This window comes from Drosophila novamexicana, unplaced genomic scaffold, assembly GCF_003285875.2.
Source record: "Drosophila novamexicana strain 15010-1031.04,08,12 unplaced genomic scaffold, DnovRS2.1 tig00001222-arrow-arrow-pilon, whole genome shotgun sequence".
NCBI classification, from domain to species: domain Eukaryota; kingdom Metazoa; phylum Arthropoda; class Insecta; order Diptera; family Drosophilidae; genus Drosophila; species Drosophila novamexicana.
Window position 1 is genome coordinate 926,780 of NW_020824845.1, and position 18,583 is coordinate 945,362.

An 18,583-nucleotide genomic window follows, 5' to 3' on the forward strand; every position below is an offset into this window, starting at 1 on the left:
TTGCACACAGTACCTCCCGACGATTCCTTAATGTGTAAACCGGAGTTTACAAAGCCACTTCATGATTTGACAATACGCGATGGCGAGCAGTTGCTGTTGACTTGCCACGTAAAAGGCGATCCGGAACCACAAATAACGTGGTCCAAGAATGGCAAATCGATATCCTCGTCCGAAATAATGGATCTTAAATACAAAAACGGCATCGCAACGCTCACTATTCATGAAGTCTTCCCCGAAGATGAAGGAGTCTTTTCATGCACGGCAACAAACTCGATTAGCTCAGTCGAAACAAAGTGCAAGCTAACAATTAAACGTAAGTGTTTCTTTCTTTCTTTCGGTTTTTGGAATTCAGTTTTAATTCATATTTTTTTTGTATATCCATTCAATTTTCAATCAGCTTTGGATAAGCTGTCAAGCAAACGTATCCCAACTGGCAGTGACAAGCCACCAAAAATAGTTAGCCACTTGGAATCAAGATTTGTAAAGGACGGGGATGCGGTAACATTGGCTTGTCGCATTATTGGCGCTGACCATTTTGATGTCGTTTGGCTGCACAATAATAAGGAAATAAAGCCAAGCAAGGACTTCCAATATTCGAATGAGGCAAATATCTATCGTCTACAAATCGCCGAAATCTTTCCCGAAGACGGCGGCACCTATACATGCGAGGCCTTTAACGACGCTGGCGAATCGTTCAGTACTTGTACAATTAATGTCAATGTACCTGGAGACGAACCCAAGGTGCCGACATTTGTTAAATTCCCAGTTTCCGTTTCGGTTACAGAGGGAGAAAACGCCACTTTCGAATGTGAATCCGATGGCGAGCTGATTAACTTGGATTGGCTGAAGGACGGAAAACCCATAGATGAAGCACGCTCCCGATACTCATTTACTAAGGATGGCAATCGCTATAAGTTCGCAGTAAATAAATGTACCTTAGATGATGTGGGGCAATATCAGGCAAAGGCTGTGTCCAAAAAGGGTGAAAGCTTGTGTGCATTTTCGGTAAATGTCTTGAGCTCCGAGGCCTAAGCTACGTTTAACTTTGAAAATTTACGAACATCATCATAATATATACCCATACAAATTCTATTCAGAATTGTGTGCAAAAAACGAAAAAAAAAAAAATAATCATAATAAATATTAGACTGGTCATCAAATATATATCATCTTATAAGTATTCATTCTTCGCACACGCACATGCATATATATTTATTTTTGAAAATTGAAGAGCAACAAACACTTGGGAGTGCAGGAAATGTAATACTAGCAGAGATAGTAATTTTAGCTCTCTTATGATCGTATATTACCTAACTATTACATATATGTACTTTAGAGATAAACGAAATTCTTCTGTTGCCAAACATACTTACACATAAGCAAAATGTACAATATTTTATAATTTTTACAATTGTATCCATTTATTTACGTTCATTTATAATGTATGTGTGCACTGTTTTTATTTGGCATTTTGATAAACTCACTGACAAACAGTTAACTGAAACAGCTAACCAACTGACCAACTGTCAACTGTGCCACTTTATTGACTGCTGGCATCCTCACTGAACATCTACAAATACACAAAAGTCATTCAAGTGGCCCAGTTTCGGTTCGGTTTGTATTCGGCTGCATCATACGACTTGCGATAGACCTCACCTATATACACATACATACATATTGTGCGAAGTACTTGCAAAAAATAAATCTGATTCTTGAACTATGTATGTGAATTCGTGGTATATTTATGGCTATTGACCCAAAAATATGACATTTAAAATCAAATTTTCTAAATCGAAATAAACGACAAAATGCAATGAATAATGAAAAAGTGTGTTATTTATTGACAACATTTACATATTCTGTTAGCCCAATCTTAGGGATAGATTTGATATACGCAAAAACATATATTTATCCAAGAACATAAGTATATTAGTCTATGCAATGCTAAGAAGAAGTAGGAAGGGCGCCGCCAAGGCTCGAACCGATATAGAGAGTATAGAGCATCTCTTAGTCAGACACTACCTTTTTACATAGAACCAAATCTTTTAATATTAACCAAGAATCATATAAATTGCAGTTTGACAACAAAAAACTTCCCTGTCCAGAAGAATATTAATTTAAAGTAATATTATAAAAGGGTCGACTAAAAGTAAGATTTAAACTTAGAGCGAAATACAAAAAGATTTGAAACGAATGCTTAGTATATATTAAAAAGGAATATTATGGCTTTGATCACACTCTCTTTTTTTTAAATTAGTTTTACGTTCCTAGAGAGTTTTAATTCATGATAAATTTAAAATAATAATAATTAAAATAAGTTATGCCACTTACGTATATTCCATCTCAAAAAGCGTTTCAGATTATGTAGAGAGACGAAAAAAACAAAATTGCACAAAACGACACAAGAAAAATAAAAAAAAAAAACACTTTTCATATTTGGCTGAGCTACTCTCTTTTTTCACACTTTAAAAACATGCTCTCATGACCAACATAGCGAGCAACGGAAAGAAAAAAGATAACGGGATAATTGAAAAAGAAATAACCGATTGAACATTTTTATGCGGTGTTCGTTAGCTTACACAAATTTAGAATTTAAGACACTTTTCAAACGAATTAAGATACATATTTTGTTCCTTACACGGTACCACACAATATGCAAATATTATTTTTGTAGCCCAGCAAATAAAATAATCACACACACGAAAAATATGCTGTTTCGACGTCTGCTGCTGCGTTGCGAAGTAATACTAATACTAACAGCGAATAAATTGATCTCCGGAGGGACTGGGTGGGTTTTGCACGCATATTGGGCGAATTAAATGGTTAACGGTTTTCGGCAGCAATTTAGTCTGCGTTTATTTCGCCTGGTGCTAAATTTAGATTGGTACTAAATTTAGCCTGGTACTAAGTTTTATTCAAGTACTAATTTTTAATCTAGTATTAAGTTTTGAGCTCTTACAACGTGCCAATCCTGTAATTAACCTGGAATGCGAATCTTCCTCAGACTCTAAAAAAAATAAAGGAAAACAACCTTGGCCAATAAACCGCTTTTGGGTTTGGCTCTTTTTCCACTTTTCCTTAACTTGCACCGACTCATAGATAGCGCTAGAAAGAGATGCTGTAGTGAAAGAGAAAATTTGTTGTATATATACATTTATAAAAATATAATTATAAATTACAAAAACAAAAAATGTTCTTTTTCACTACAGCTTCTGTCTTCCTAATAGTAAATATGTCGTGTAAGCCTCTGATAAGCTATGATGAGCTTAAATCACGTTGGTAGTAAGCAAATCTGATATATTGTGTAGTTTAATTTATGAATTATTAAAACCTTAAATTTTTGTGCAGCCAACTATACCACGATGAATGCATGAAAAATTGTAAGGGAAACTATTTTTTCAAACAATCTGAAACGATTGCATTGACTTAACCAGAAAAACATCAGCGTAAAACTAATTTATTTACATTTCATGTACATTTCACTTCTATCACATATACATAATAGGCATATGTAAATTAAAAAAAAAATAAGATGCGAAAAATTATCAACATTAGAATGTAACAAAATATATTTTATGTTCACTAAATTATGCAAAACTGTAGCAAAATCTTGTTTTAGCTATATTCATTTTTGTTTGAAAACAATGAACAAAATTATTAATTATTATTAATCGAGTCAACAAAAAAAGTACAGAATGATAGTGACTCGCTCTTAAATTAATTGATTTCAAAGTTGATTCACATATTTATATTAAATGGTAGGGCCAGCAGAAAATACCTATTACAATTTTACTTTCGAATCATCTCAAGCATATCTATTGTGTTCTTCAATTGTATTGGTATTAAAACCTCCTATCACACAGTTTAATTTTATAATCCAAACGCTACAGATGCTACAGACTTACCAAATAATAAAAGGTTTAATTATTCGGTTATACATGATTACACGCACATCCACATATATTGTCATATTCAAATTATTTATTCAAGCACAACGTATGGCAAAACGATCAATGGTTCATTATTATAGGATTGAAGCTGAAGAACTTCGTGCCATTCCTTGAACTGTTGGATTTGAGTTGTGTCCACGCCGTATTTACTGGGAGCGTCGTCGACAACAGCTCGAATGCCAGTTCTATACTCAATAGCCTGCTGCGATAGCATTAACTCAGACGAGAATTCCGTATAAATTTGATTAAAATGTTCTGTTTTTTCCAACGATTGCGAAGATAAATTATTAATGACACATTGCTTTCCATTGTCATCATTATTGATGGGCTTTACAGAACCTAGACTATGTGATTTAATTACACTTATGTTATTGTTATTATAGCATACATTGACATCATCACAATTTTGAATTTGAAGTAGTTCTAACGATGGCTCCTCGATGGCCTTCTCGTTTACCTCATCCGCCGAAGCTTTTAACTGATGATCATTATCAATGAAATTGAACGAGGGCAGCATACCATTGTTATGTAATGGTAATTCATCTTGCTTGTTTAGCTTTGGATCATTCAGTTCATCATGTTGATTGCTAAATTCACCAATATTTAATGATTCATCACTATCTGAATATAAGTACAGGTCCTCTTGGTCATCAATATTTTTAGCTGCAGTATTCGGGTCAGTCTCATTCTTTAATTTATGTTTTTTTGAAAAGGCAATTTGACAGTTTTCAGTGTCCTCAGACCACGCTGAGTGTCGCTTTCGCTCTCGTTTGCTTTTCTCTTCTGGATCGCTGTCATCCTCATCATTTGATGTGCAACTGCTACTACTACTACTACTGCTGCTGCTATAATTAACAATTCGTTCTTTTCGCCCCGCGCCGTCCTGTCTACATAATTCATTTGCGAAAAATAATTTTCGATGTGTTTTTACCAACCTTTGGGTACTTCGAGTAACATTATTAAATAAATGGTTTAGTTCTATATCTATGGTTTCCTTCGGGCATATTAAATGTCGAGGGCGCCGATATTGAAGACGATGACGACGACGACAATATCGGTAACTTGTTTTCAAATTATTGTGGCAGGTGTGTGACGTCAGGGACGGTCTGTCCAGGTCTAATCTATGCAATTCATCGGTACAGAATGCCATCTGTTCCATAGAGAATTTTGGCTGATAATCGCCCATTATTTCAGTTTCGGGATATTCAATGTTGCTATCGGTATTAGTTGTTGTAAAGTGGGCATTCTTAAAAGTGTGAGCTTCAAGGGTACCGGCAACACAAGCGCTTGCCTGACCCACATTCGGAGAGATTGCTGATACTGAATTAACTGGAGAATTAATTTTACTGGGTGTTTTCTTTATTGTCAACACTATGTGATTGTTAGCCACACCAACCATAGGCCTTTGCACGATTGCATATTCTTCATCATTGCTATTTTCATATTCGTTTTCCAAATGTCCATCGTCGTCCGCCGCAATGCTATCGATTGTAGTTGAATGACTTCTGTTCGACTCTTGTTCATCATCGCTTGCAGCTAGACCTTTCCGAGAGTAGCCAGAAGTATCGTATCCACCTTCTGGGTCGCTTACTTCGCTTCGAGTTTCACCGTCTACCTCGTCCTCATGCTCGTCATCGCTGCTACTTATGCGTGATATCTGTCTTTCAGTGGCGACGTTCCCGTTAATAGCAATTTTAATGCGTTTAATAAGTGGTTTTTCGTCTATTGATGGATTAGCAATATGTTTACCAAGGTCCTTGCCATCGTTACTTTTCGCATGCCTTGCTTTTCTGCGCTTTTTCCTATTCCTTTCGACATTACGTTCCGATTGCGATTGCTCTGAGGTTAGCGATAGATTCCTTTGATTTCTTAGTTTTTCATTTATTGAGTCTTGTGTTAATTGTAAGCTGGAATTACTACAGCTGCTGTCGCGTCTGCAGCGAATGGCTTTTCGATTATCCAATCCATCGATTGTTGGCTCACTGTTTACCTGATCATCTGCGATACTTTCGCGACCTTCATTATTATTTACCAACTTCAGCAAATTGAAACTAAGAGTGGCATTATTATTCATTAAAGTGCCATCGTCAGTAGATCGTGTTTGCACTTGGTTTTCCCCGCTATTACCATCTGCATCGACTTCAACTCTTAGCGGACTGGGGCTTCTTTTACTTTTTTCAAAATAATTAATAACTATTTCAGGCTCTTCCAGTTTGATTATCGTATCGACACTTTTAACTGTGTACAATGCTTTCGTTTTATCCTTGAGCCGTTTTGCTGCCAGTCGACAAGTTGGTAAACATTTGGCAACACCCAAAAATGGTGGTATAAACGATTTAAAACTTTTCGATTTCCAATTTCTATCGACTTTAAGATAGCTTAGATCCTTACGTATACGTTCATATGTGAGCGAGCCATATTTTGGAACAACGTCGGCGCCATCGGTTACTGTATATGAATCCAATGACTGTAGAAATTTCGTTATTGTTGTCGTTAAAACAATAGAGGAATCAATGCTATTCCAATTGCCGTTAATGTTTGGTATGTAATAGTTGTGCAATGCATTTATATGAAAATTGGTAACATCATTCGTTTGCACATCAAACCTTTGTTTTGCAACGCAGTCAGGGTCTTCATGTACAGTGTAAACAGAAATTGGTTCTAACACTATATTGCTAGCTTCTTGATCTAGATAACTGTCACTGACAGCTTTTAAGTCTTTATTATTTTCTTCAGTTTGCGAGCTAACTGTGTTACTCGATTTAATATAATCATTATCCGGGTCCTGTTTTAAATTTGACTCTGGTGGCGAAATATTTTTTATAATTGATTGCAATGGATCGTCGTCGTCATCAAAGTCTAAATCAAAAATGGACTTAATTGGTTTTTGAGAAATCGAAAGCGGAGCTTCTTCAACATCGCAATTATCAGTTTTCAACGATGGTTGCTCACTGTGCTTTTTGTTTCGGACAGTCTCAATATCACATGTAGCCGTGTTTACCGAATCTGCTTCTATATCTGAGTGACCAATGTTATTCTGTGCGGACGATTCTTTTGGTATATCTTCAACAACAATACAAGTGCATGGCACAATTTGAGCCTGATATAGCTTTTCAGTCTCGTTAACACTTAGCGGGCTATTTAAACTGCGAACCATATGCATAAGCTGCGTTGTAACATCGTTATAATCTTTTGACGATGTTAAAACTTCCGCGTTCTTGCCCGATGTAGTCTGAAGGGAATTACTGTTGCTATCCAAAGAATTCATTCTCTTAATGTCTCGTGATTTCATGCTGTCCCGTGAAGGCTCCGATGTAATCGTATCACTATCTGTGTTTCCAGGCTCTGCAAAATAGTCAATATTAATCAATTTTTCCGTTGAAAATGTGTTAAAGGTAAATTTTGTGTAAATGTTATGAGCCTTCTTGATTTTTGGATTGATGGCTACAACTTTACACTGAATGAGGGCGGGCCGCGGTTAGGATACCTAGTATACCCGAAAATTTAAGGAAACTAGCGCTAAGAGTGTGTAATCTATCGACTTTCGCATTTTGAACGCCCTTAGGTGACACAGAGTTCTTTAAATCTAAGCCCAAAACAACAGTTTAATCTCAGAAGACATCATGGAACTCTTGTGCAGTTCTACAGAATATTCTTAACCCATTCCATGTAACATTCCCCAAACAAAGACTACAACAAATATTTGATTTGGTATTTTTTCGTAAATCAGAAAGAGGTAAGGCTTTACAGGAATTTCAAGGAATCTTTTAATTTAAAACATTAACTCTTACCTTCTAGTATATTTGAAAGTTTCTCTGTTCCTGCTTGAGAAACATTTGTTGAGTAGGCTTCCAATGTATGGGGTGAGTGGATTGATGTTTCTAAAGTATGAGTAGGTTTAAACATATTAATAATATATGTAACATTGACAAATAACAAACCTGAACAAGATGATGTTGGTCTCGCTATTAAAGATCGGGATTCCAGATTCCGAAGTGTGGTTGTATTTGTAATTTTATTCGCAACTGCTGGTAATGAATCGCCGCGATTGAATGAAATACTTAGCTTTCTACTTTGCATATCATTGAAGAGTTCCTTTGTGGTTTTTACTTTTTTAACACCAGACCCAAAAAAAATTTGCTGGGAAAGACTTGACTCCTTGGCAATAAGTGAATCGACACCTTTGGAGCCCTTCTTCCGTCCGCGCTTTTTAGGAGCTTGAGAGAGAATGTTTTCATGGCATTCCAATTTTTTACTATCATTTGACTTGAAAGATGTTAAAAATTGTTGCTTACTTGCTTCGGCAGATGCCTTTGAATTGTTTTGACACGGCTTGGCCTCGAGCTCCTCATACGGCGATAATCGACTACAAGATGTACTTGAGTCGTTATTAATATAATCATCATAAATTTGTGGTATCGTCAGGTCTAGGCTTGGTAGTTCGTTAACTTGGCAAATCTTTTTCTGACCATTTGCTTGCACAGAGTTAACATAATTTGAGGTGTCCGGTCGACTAACAGAATTAAATCTGCCTGCAAATGTCAAATCTGCTGCAGTGGTGCGAGGTCGAATTTGGGAATTCCCAGAAAATGCATCTCCAGATAAGATTGAGCTCATCGAGCTATTCGACACTGATAAAATTTCTACAAATTCAAAAGAATATATCACGTTATTTAATGGTAGGTTTATTGAAGCATTATATTTACCCGGATCCGTTGGATTCGTTTTTGGCATTCTCCCTTCTTTCACCGGAATCCGATTCAAATTAGATCTATTTGCATTTGTGAACTGTTGTGGAACTCCATCATTGAAATTAAATTGCGACGGCCTTTCTCGACCATCCCTTTCCTTACGCTTTTTATCCTTTTTTATTTTTTTAGGCCTGGGATAGACAGCGGGCAGAGCTAACGAAGACGAAGCTGTTGCAAGTTTCTGGTGATTGTTGACTGGTTGACTTTGCGAATCATTTTCATCGGAATCAGAGACAATGTCAATCACAATAGAAGCCTCATTTAATTTCTCATTGGCCACCATCACACTTGAGACAGAATTGGAGGAGTGCTCATTTATGAATGTTGCTGATTTTTGGGATTTAGATTCAATAGTTCTCGGATGTTTTATCGACTTGCTAATTATTGCTAAAGAGTCGTCGCGATTGTCAGTATTAATATTATCATTTATCAAACTTGAGAAGTTTATATGATGTGCCTCAGAGGAATCGACGTTTGAGTGTAAATCAGTGTTTACTCGCTGTGAAGACGGCGGCGAAGATTGCGAAATGTACTGAGGAGAATTTACCACAACTTCAGCTATGTTCGATTCTGTTTCTGAAAGATTTGTACCAACAATCGGCTTAAATGACAAATGAGCCAAAGGCTGCGGCTGAGGCTGAGAATCGGTTGTAGCCTGCTGATGAATTCCAACCATTTCTCGCCATTTCTTTAAAAGTGATTTTGCCCGCCGGGCTAACTGATCATTTTTAGTTCTTCGTCGAAGTTGGTTTATGTATTTTGCCAATCTGGTGGCCTCCAATTGCTCTTTCGTGATCGTTGTACCTTCCAGTGCACAAATAACAGAGAGAACCGCCTCCATATTAACGACCTTCAATTGTATTTAAATAAATTTAGTAGTATCAAATCGCTACGGTCCCAACATGTATATATAACACTTGATATAATGTCCTCATATATATTAAAAACTTACATCATAGTTTTGATCAAGAGCCTGCGATAGGTGTGAGGTCAATTGCTGGATTTGGTTTTGGTTCATTTATGCCAGATGCCAGATAACCAAGTCTGCCTGATGCAGGGAGCGACAAATAGAACTTAGATGTCTCGCCCAAAAACGCACGCGCACAGTTCTAACTTACATGTGCTGCGAATAATCAAATAGAATTATTTATTTTATTATGCAGTCTTTATGTGTGTATGTACATTTAGATGTGAGTCCTTTTGTATAAACTGAAACACGCTTTTATTTAATACACACACATTTATACATAACCGTAAATCCATTATTATTTAATAACACATATGTGTAAACAACATTTGCAATTTGATTTAATTATGCCTTAACGCTAAATACATAATTATGTATGTGCTTATGTATATACAAATATATTTTTGTATTACATACTTTCATAGACATACTTTGCGTGCATGTGTATGTATATTTCGGCATACATATGTATCTACGTAAGATTTGTGAAAACATACGTATTTTAGTTAAATGGTTGCATATGGCGTTTATCTATTTACATAAGGTTCTAATATAATGAAATTATATTAACATGTTCGTTAATTTTCGGCCCTTTGTTATTTGTTTGAATTAAGACGCACTGATCCAAAAATTAATAAAAAATTCTAGTGTCCACGGACCACAACGCACACACACACACACACACACGAATACACTCGTGTACACGCGTCTACAATATTTCGAATATTTTTACCTTGATTGAAATTTTATTTAAATCATCAAACTTGCGCTTTTGGCAAACACACCTGTTGCGTTTTTATATTTATAGTAACCGTATCGATCAAATTATTTTTTAATAATTTTCAACACAATTCGCCATTTTTTCATATGGAGATGTGCAAATGCATACCGATTCATCGCTACGATATAACGATGTGATATATCGATACCATCGCACCACATTACTTTACCTTGAAATTTTAACTAAAGCCTCATAGATATGTTAACCATTCATTTTAAACCTCAACCGTAAGATTTAGCTATCTAATTCGTACAATACATATGTACATACATATTTTTATTATTCCTTAATTTTTAATTGCAACTGTAAAATGTACATTATTTCATTTCAAATAAATAAAAATATAAAATCAATGATTTATCATGAAGACATTTTATTGTTTTTGTTTAATTTAGATTTGAATAGGTTTGACCCAAAACCTATGAGCATGGACATTGAAATCATGCTTCCGACATTCCTGTACTTTAATTTTTGAAAGAATCACATAATTTATATATGTTGTGTTGGACTTGGCTTGGCCAAATGCCTTGATAAATTGTTTCTTATATTTGTGTTTCGTCGTTCCGTAAAAGCCCATCCCGCGCCCATCTATATTAGGCCCTACAAAATACCAACAATACCAATACTCTGACGTTAATAATATGTCGGTCGATATACACAGTTTAGTTGAAGATGTTAAGTAGATGGCATCGTGCTTCGTCTATCGATAATTTTAGAAGTTTCGTTACGTAACCCTATAATTTCGATAATATTTTGCTTTGTGATACTCTTTACAAGTAACACGTATTTGGGTAACGCTCATCTCTGGCTTACATACGACATACTTGCATACATACACTATATGTGAGTGCCAACACACCTATTTAGTCTCTTAAAGTTCTGATAAGTACAACAAATAAAAGCCGAATTTTTAATTTTTATAGTATTTGGGCTCGTAAAATTAATTTGCGTACGACTACATCTGTTTAAATTAAGGCTAAGAAGCTAAACTGATAAGTAGGCATTTGGGATAAGTACTTTTTTATGTGCTAGGTTGTGTATATGTATTTGTATTTGTGCATGTAGTGCCACGGTGCTACTATTAGTAGTCTTGGAATGGGCTGCCAACTTGTTAGTACTAAGTAAAGACATAAAAAATGACATAAAACGCAATAAAGTACTATATTTGGTCAGTTTTCATAGTTAAATTCATATGTACATATGTACACACATTTACCAAGTGAAACACCAGTTATTGAATATAACGCCGTGTATTTGGTTAGTTGATAATTCTGGTAAAAGAGAAAAATTATATACATATTAATTTTAAGTAGGTATTGCAATATTGTATAGTTAAAAAAGATGCTGTTTTTAATGTAAACTATGTGCATTATCAGCCCGCTTTTTGTAGGTTATGTTACCTTGTTCTTGTTCCGCTGCTGTTGTTATTGTTCGCATTTTTGCATTACGCATACAATCACGTATACACACAGTGTTGTGTTTATGTATATATATATATGCATGTAAGCAGAGGAAGTTAAAAATTTTTTTTTTCGAATTTCGATTTAGTATACATAGATTCAAAATCGCAATCGAACTTGTCAAACCGATAGCGTGTGTGTGTTGGCTAATGCTGATGGTAAAATTGTTATTTATTGCACAATTTCAGCGAAAGACAATTAAGAAATAAACTCAAGAGTTGCCCAAAATGACAGACTCAATGAAATTCGGACCAGAATGGTTGCGCAATATGTCTGCGGAACCCTCAACCGTTGGCAGTAATAATGTGTCTGGCACTGCTGCTGCTGCTGGCGGGTTAAACAGTGCTCTGTCCATACACAGTCTCGTTGGTGGCGGCAGCGGTGGCGGAGGAGTGAATATGCTGGCCGGTCAAGGCCATACAGCTGCCTCTCGTAATATGTTTCCGGAGTACCGTTACGGGCGCGAGGAGATGTTATCATTATTTGATCGGAATTGCCTGCTGCCCCAGATTCTGCCCTCGTTCAAAAAGCTGTTTGTTGAAAAAGTCCAGTATCCGCTTGCTCTTACCCCGAGCTCAGAGGAGGAGATAAACAGCCAAAGTCCGCTTGGCAGCAGCGTGAGTATATATATTCAGCTGGTGTAGCATTGCTCGAACTGAATACATTTCACACACACACACACACACACACACACTTTTTACAGTCGCGTCCAGCCTGGTTGCAGCGCTCGCCGGGTGGGTTTGGCATACCATCGCGAGGTTCCGGCCGAGGTGGAACCGTTGATCGTGGCCGAATGCGTGGTAAATCGGTTTATCATTCAATATACCAAAGACCAAGCGCCATATATGATGACAGTCTGTCGGCTATATCGATGAAGGTAAGAGATCCTGTTTCCAAAGAGTTTCGTGTAACCATTGGCCTTGCTAATTTATCGATCCACCTGCAGCCGGACCGAAATTGGAGCGAGCGGAATGGCACAGGAGACTCTGCAGCTGTTGGTGCACCTCCTGGCAGCGGCAGCGGCGGTGTCGGGTTGGACTGGAACGGAACACCGAGTTCTAGCCCGCGAAAGGATTTTTCAAACCACAATCGCAACATGGAGAACTGGCGCAAAAACCGCAACGAAGATGGTTCCGGAGACGGCCCCAATACTGGTAGTGCAGTTGGCGCGGAATCGGCAGGTTGGCGCAGCGGCGGCACCCATCGTTGGGGTAAGCTTGTTGCAATATGTCTACTTTCAAGGCGTTTATAACTCAGTCGCCATTTTAGGGCGGTCAACCAGCTGGCGCGACGAGGAGCCTCTACAGGGTGGGAGCATGGATGGCACTAATTTCGGGGTCAATACAACCGGCAATATACAAAGGTCGATTTCAGTAATTGGGACTATAGCCACTGAGCGGTCGAGCGTTAAATCGCAGCTAGGGTCATCAGTTGGTGGGAACTCAAATCGGCAGATGAGCTCCAAATCGAATCAATCTTGGCCTGGAAACAGCGGTGCCAGCGGTGCTGACGTCGAGGATAATTTGCCGGAATGGGCTATGGAGAACCCATCCGAAGTGGGAGGCACTTTTGATTCGAGTGGCGCTTTCCATGGGGAAATAGCAACGGATTGTGAGCAACTAAAAAATAATAATCCAACTCCACAAAAGCAGGCGGATGCAACCGGTTTGAGTAGCTTTTCAGCAACAAAAGAAAAACTAGCTGCATTGCCAACTACCAACTTGATAAGAACTGTCCCAACTGAACAGCCAAACGCTGCGGCTATCGAATCGAAATCAATAACAAAGCCCACAAGCTTAGAGCCCATTACAAATAGAACTGTTACCGACACGAACACTACCGAAACTGTAATTATCACTAATAACAGCAACAATAATTTAAACGCGCAAGAAGTTGATGTAATGTCAGAAACAGCTGAATCAACGCCCACGCACAAAGCTGAGAAAGCTGGCCATAGCGACATTTCAGAACGCTTTAAAGAGGTGGCCGATGAAGTTGAGAAACTGATAATGGATGATGATGTTGGCGTTGCTTCTGATACCCAAGTGGATGCAATTAACAGGGATTTGTCTAGCTCAACAAGTATTGCAGGCAGCAATGGCAACAGCAGATACGGCATACCCGGCCTGCCGAGCGCTGTGGTGGATCCAGGCCAATTGCAGAACCAACTCGTAAGCCAACTCCCGGAGACGGCAGCGAGTGGAATACTCGGTGGTGAATTGTCGCATAAGCCGCTGCCCTTCACTGATCAATTGGCAATGCAGCAGCAGCAGCATCATCATCATCATCAGCAGCAGCAGCAGCAGCAGCATCATCATCATCATCATTTACAGCAACATCAGCAGCATTTATCTGTGCTGCCGCCGCATGTGATGAATGCTAACCCGAACGATCTGTGGTTTTACCGGGATCCACAGTCGAATGTCCAGGGACCGTTTAGTGCCATGGAGATGACTGAGTGGTATCGGGCCGGTTACTTTAATGAGAATCTTTTTGTGCGCCGATATTCCGACAGTCGCTTCAGACCGCTAGGCGAGCTGATAAAGCTTTGTCATGGCAACATGCCGTTTACGCACAACCATCTCCTTCCTACGCCCATCGATTTGGATAATCTACAAATTACCTTGACCCCGCGTAAGCCCTCGGCACTTGCTTTACCGCTCTCATTGAATGAACAGCAGCATCATCTTCATCAACATCCTGGCGTCAGCATCGATGAACAATTAAAAGCGAATGTAACTGCAGCTGCGGATTCGCTGAGTGCTGCTGTAAAGGGTCATATGAGTGCACATAGTATGGACACATCCCACATGCTCACCATGCGCTTTCAAATGCTACAAGATCAGTATTTGCAACACCAGGAGTATCAGATTCTTTCAGAGCTTTCCAAAAGCGACTGCTTTCAGCGCATGGACGCTGCCCAACGCGAAGCCGTTGTGCGTAGCAAGGTGCAGATGTTAGTTTTGCCGGAGTATTTGAGCAGTTTCAGTGGCTTAAGCAACTCCCTGGCTGCCTTAAATCCGATAGCCGGAAGTCAATTGTATGATGCAATTGCACAGCAAGCAAAGAAGGATCAGCAGCAGCAGCAGATGTTTCCTGGTAGCGGTGATCAGCGTCCGGATGGCAACTTTTTGGATGCCAATGATTTTATAATGAATGCCCAATTAATGCATCAGCAAACCCAGGGGCAACAAAACCCACAGGCGGTTCATCCAGAGCAAGTGCAGCATCAATTTGTGTCTGACCTGGACACAAACAAAATAAATGATCTGCATGGCAACGATCTGGACTTACTAAACGAATACAACTTGCGAATGTTGCTACGCGGGACGTCGGCAGCTGCCGCCAGTCAGCAGCAGCAACAGCCAGCTGCGCTTATTAAGCCAAGTTCGTCTGTGGACTTCATGACCGAGTCGCAGCTATTAGCCGCCCAAAACCTTATAATGCCGATGTGGCCTCAAAACGTGACACAACAACAGCAGCCAACCCAGCCGTGGCCCGCAATCCCTAACGCTAAAGTCACCTTGTGGGACGTTGCTACATTGGAAGAGGAGCAGAGCCAGCAGTTCCAGCAGCAACAGCAACAGCAAAATCGACATCTTTCAAGACCAGACAGCAGCCACACGAATAGCGCTATCAATTTAGATTACGATGCAGCGGTAAAGCAGGGCCATGAAAATCAGTGCAATCCTGAGGGGGAAGGGGCTAATCTAATGCAAGTCGAACAGCAGGCGCCGACTCAAGACCAGCAGCCCTCAACTTTGGACATCGCCCCACATCACAAGGATCAACAAATAGGTCAGGCAACTGGTAAGCAAGTCGTCAACAAACAGTCTCAGCAGCAGCAGCAGCAGCAGCAGTTGCAGGTGCAACAGCCGCCGCCAAGTCAGAAACAACAACAGCAACAGCAGCAGGGAAAGCAGTTGGAAATGAAAATTAGCGATGAGGAGCGCCGCCGAGAGCAGACGGAGGAAAAGAGGCGTATAAAGGAGGAGCGCAAGCGCCAGCAACAAGAAGAGGAGAAGCGACGCGCGATGCTAGCGGAAGAGGAAAAGAATCGGCAGCAACAAGAGGAAAAGGAGCGCCAGCAGCAAATACAAGCTCAACGCCGCAAGGCTTTGGTTGGCAATGCACAAACCGCGACCAGTGCATCGGGTAAGAATAGTATTAATTCCTTATTAAAAAAGTCGTAATTAATTGTAAGGTAATATATATATTTATACCCTGTACCCATTAAAAATGGGTATAAGGGTATATTGTATTTGTGCAAAATCCAAATGTTTGTAACAGTCAGAAGGAAGCATCTCCGACCCCATAAAGTATATATATTATTGATCAGCACCAATAGCCGAGTCGATCTAGCCATGTCCGTCTGTTTGACCGTCCGTATGTATGAACGCAAGGATCTGAGAACCTATAAGAGCTAGAGAAATTTTAGATGATGATGCTCCTACTTCCCGCGCAGATCGAGTTTGTTTCCGATAATCGATAACTTACTCCGTTTCCAAGCAATCGATAAAAATCGATATCGATATCCTGTTTTTTGGGAAATTTTGGTAATTAATAAGAGCTAGAGTCACCAAACTTGACATATAGCTTCTAAAATAGAATATATATATGCATTTGATGTTGGAAGAAGAGGGTTCAGGGTATCCCCTAGTAGGGAGCTCCCGACTAGAACCTCTTACTTGTTTATTAGTTGCGAACTGCAATATATCGGTCGAGTATTAACAACTGCTTTTTATGTTCTTGTTCTTGACAGCTTCAACTGCAGCTGGGACAGGCAATAAGGCAAGCGGCGGTAAGATAGAGCAGCAGGCAAATCGTTCTCATGGTACTTCAATTGCCCCATGGTCCTTACAAGCGCCAACCGTAAATAGCGCTGCTCCAGGACTGGCCGAGATCCAGAAAGCTGAGCGGCGCGAACGGCGTGCAGATCAGCAGAGGCAACAAGAGCAGCTGGATAAGCAAATGCGGGCTACGGCAGCTGCAGCAGCCGAGGCAAATGATGCGCTCCTCAAATGGCAGGCGTCACCGGCTCCAGCGCCCGTTATGAATTTGGTCGACATACAGGCCGAGGAGGCCAAGCGCTTGGCTAATGAGCTGTTGGAGCAGCAGCGCCGTCGGGAGCACGAACAGCATCAGCAAGTTGCGCTTGCCGCCAATCTGTCAGTGTCAGGAGGCCTATCCAACATCTGGGGCAATACCAATAAGGCGTGGAGCGGACCAGTTAGCAACGCTAACCAAACTGCAAACAACCCCGGGCTATGGGATGATCAAATACCCGCACCGGCTCCTCCCAAATATGTACCCTTGGGCGCTACAACTGCCGCTTCTGTGCTCGCCGCCGGCTTGCCGGCGACCAGCAAGCAGCAATCTCACACGCAAGCCAAGTCAGTCGGCACATTGCCGTCGCCGCGCAACTTGCGTAAGAGCCAAACATTGCCGACTATGCAAAATGTATTATCGAAAACTGCCAGAGCTGCTAGTGGCCAGAGCTCACAACAACAGCAACAGCAGCAGGAGAAAAACAATAAAGTGGCCCCAAGTAAGGCGACTCCCAAGGTCTCGGGTAGCGAGGACAAAAAGTCCAACGCCAAGGCTCAGGCGCAGAGCAGCAGCAGCGACGCCTTAAGCAGCAAAGTTAACGAGTATGAGAATGAGTTTACCACATGGTGCATGAAGAGCCTGGACAACATGTCGGCCAAGGTGGATGGTAAGGAGACACACACACAAATTAAATAGATTATCATATATTTCAAAAATTTGTCAAAATATTTACAATTCAGTACCAACGTTTGTGGCCTTTCTGCAAGACCTGGAAGCTCCCTACGAAGTGAAGGATTATGTACGCATATACCTTGGTATGTTACTTAAACATATATTTTATCGCTTAGATCGCGTCTCAAATTTAGATTTTTCAAATATTTCCAGGCGAGGGCAAAGAGTCGACGGATTTTGCCAAGCAATTTTTGGAGCGGCGTAGTAAATACAAAAGCCTACAGCGTGCGCAAAACGCGCACAATGATGATATGTGTAAACCGGCGCCGGCTATAACACCATCGTGTAATGATAATGGAGATAATAAGGTAATTCGTTTATTTTTAACCTTTTTCCATACATACCAGGTTATTAATTATGCTTTAAAAAATATATTATTACAGAATAAGCAGAAGAAAATCAAGAAAAATAAGATGACTAAAATGGACGCACGTATTCTTGGCTTCTCGGTAACCGCCGCTGAGGGTCGTATCAATGTTGGAGGTCGCGACTATGTCGATGGACCATAACCTTGAGAACAGCTGTTAACAATTAAAGGATCGACAAAAGTTGTTAGATATAGGAATGAAATTGAATTTGAATTGAAAGACAGGTCACAACTGGATGTGGTAATAAATCTGTTATAAATAAATGCGTATGAAAAGAGCATATTTGTTTTGTGTAATAAATGCTTATGCGTGTTAGTGCGTGTGTGTGGGTGTGTGGATGTATGTATGTGTGGGTGTTTGTATGCATGCATGTTTGATTTCTAATACCAAACGCAGACCAAGCTTAATTGTCGCTGTGCTGCAAATTTAAAAAAAGCGAACTTCTGCCTAGGAGGAGAGCTCCCATTCTCAGGAGTGCAAGTAGGCTCTGCTTTTTTATACCCTGAAGCCATTGAAAATGGATAA

At 39.8% G+C, this 18,583-nt stretch overlaps 3 protein-coding genes across 19 annotated transcripts in view; 2 read left to right on the forward strand and 1 right to left on the reverse strand.

Moving 5' to 3' along the window:
* The window catches only part of LOC115766769 (twitchin), a 52,446-nt gene extending 50,716 nt beyond the window's left edge, over nucleotides 1–1,730 (forward strand). For all 15 annotated transcript variants that reach the window (XM_030710767.1, XM_030710765.1, XM_030710769.1 and 12 more), the window contains 2 exons: nucleotides 11–313; nucleotides 398–1,730. In XM_030710767.1, the coding sequence (XP_030566627.1) occupies nucleotides 11–313; nucleotides 398–1,032 (938 nt within the window). In that variant the 3' untranslated portion in view covers nucleotides 1,033–1,730. The remainder of the gene's footprint in view (nucleotides 1–10; nucleotides 314–397) is intronic.
* Nucleotides 1,731–3,430: 1,700 nt separating this feature from the next.
* LOC115766738 (mediator of RNA polymerase II transcription subunit 26) lies at nucleotides 3,431–10,490 on the reverse strand. 2 transcript variants are annotated; one of them, XM_030710701.1, is made up of 7 exons: nucleotides 10,402–10,490; nucleotides 9,654–9,824; nucleotides 8,657–9,551; nucleotides 8,246–8,593; nucleotides 7,892–8,167; nucleotides 7,742–7,831; nucleotides 3,431–7,295 (listed from the first exon to the last, which is right to left on the reverse strand). In XM_030710701.1, the coding sequence occupies exons 2-7, from the start codon at nucleotides 9,717–9,719 to the stop codon at nucleotides 3,982–3,984; spliced, it is 4,989 nt and encodes a 1,662-aa protein (XP_030566561.1). In that variant the 5' UTR covers nucleotides 9,720–9,824; nucleotides 10,402–10,490; the 3' UTR covers nucleotides 3,431–3,981. The 2 variants fall into 2 exon arrangements, with proteins under 2 accessions (XP_030566561.1, XP_030566562.1); XM_030710702.1 differs by lacking the exons at nucleotides 7,742–7,831; nucleotides 7,892–8,167; nucleotides 8,246–8,593; ... (1 more) ...; nucleotides 9,654–9,824; nucleotides 10,402–10,490 and adding an exon at nucleotides 7,438–7,517 and having other exon boundaries at nucleotides 3,442–7,295.
* Nucleotides 10,491–11,621: 1,131 nt separating this feature from the next.
* LOC115766726 (GIGYF family protein CG11148) lies at nucleotides 11,622–18,338 on the forward strand. 2 transcript variants are annotated; one of them, XM_030710682.1, is made up of 9 exons: nucleotides 11,622–11,706; nucleotides 12,098–12,526; nucleotides 12,613–12,786; nucleotides 12,856–13,120; nucleotides 13,179–16,064; nucleotides 16,672–17,625; nucleotides 17,699–17,773; nucleotides 17,844–17,998; nucleotides 18,074–18,338. In XM_030710682.1, exons 2-9 carry the CDS (start codon nucleotides 12,137–12,139, stop codon nucleotides 18,197–18,199), a joined length of 5,025 nt encoding a protein of 1,674 aa, XP_030566542.1. In that variant the 5' UTR covers nucleotides 11,622–11,706; nucleotides 12,098–12,136; the 3' UTR covers nucleotides 18,200–18,338. The 2 variants fall into 2 exon arrangements, with proteins under 2 accessions (XP_030566542.1, XP_030566543.1); XM_030710683.1 differs by lacking the exon at nucleotides 11,622–11,706 and having other exon boundaries at nucleotides 12,004–12,526.
* The last annotated feature ends 245 nt before the right edge of the window (nucleotides 18,339–18,583 follow it).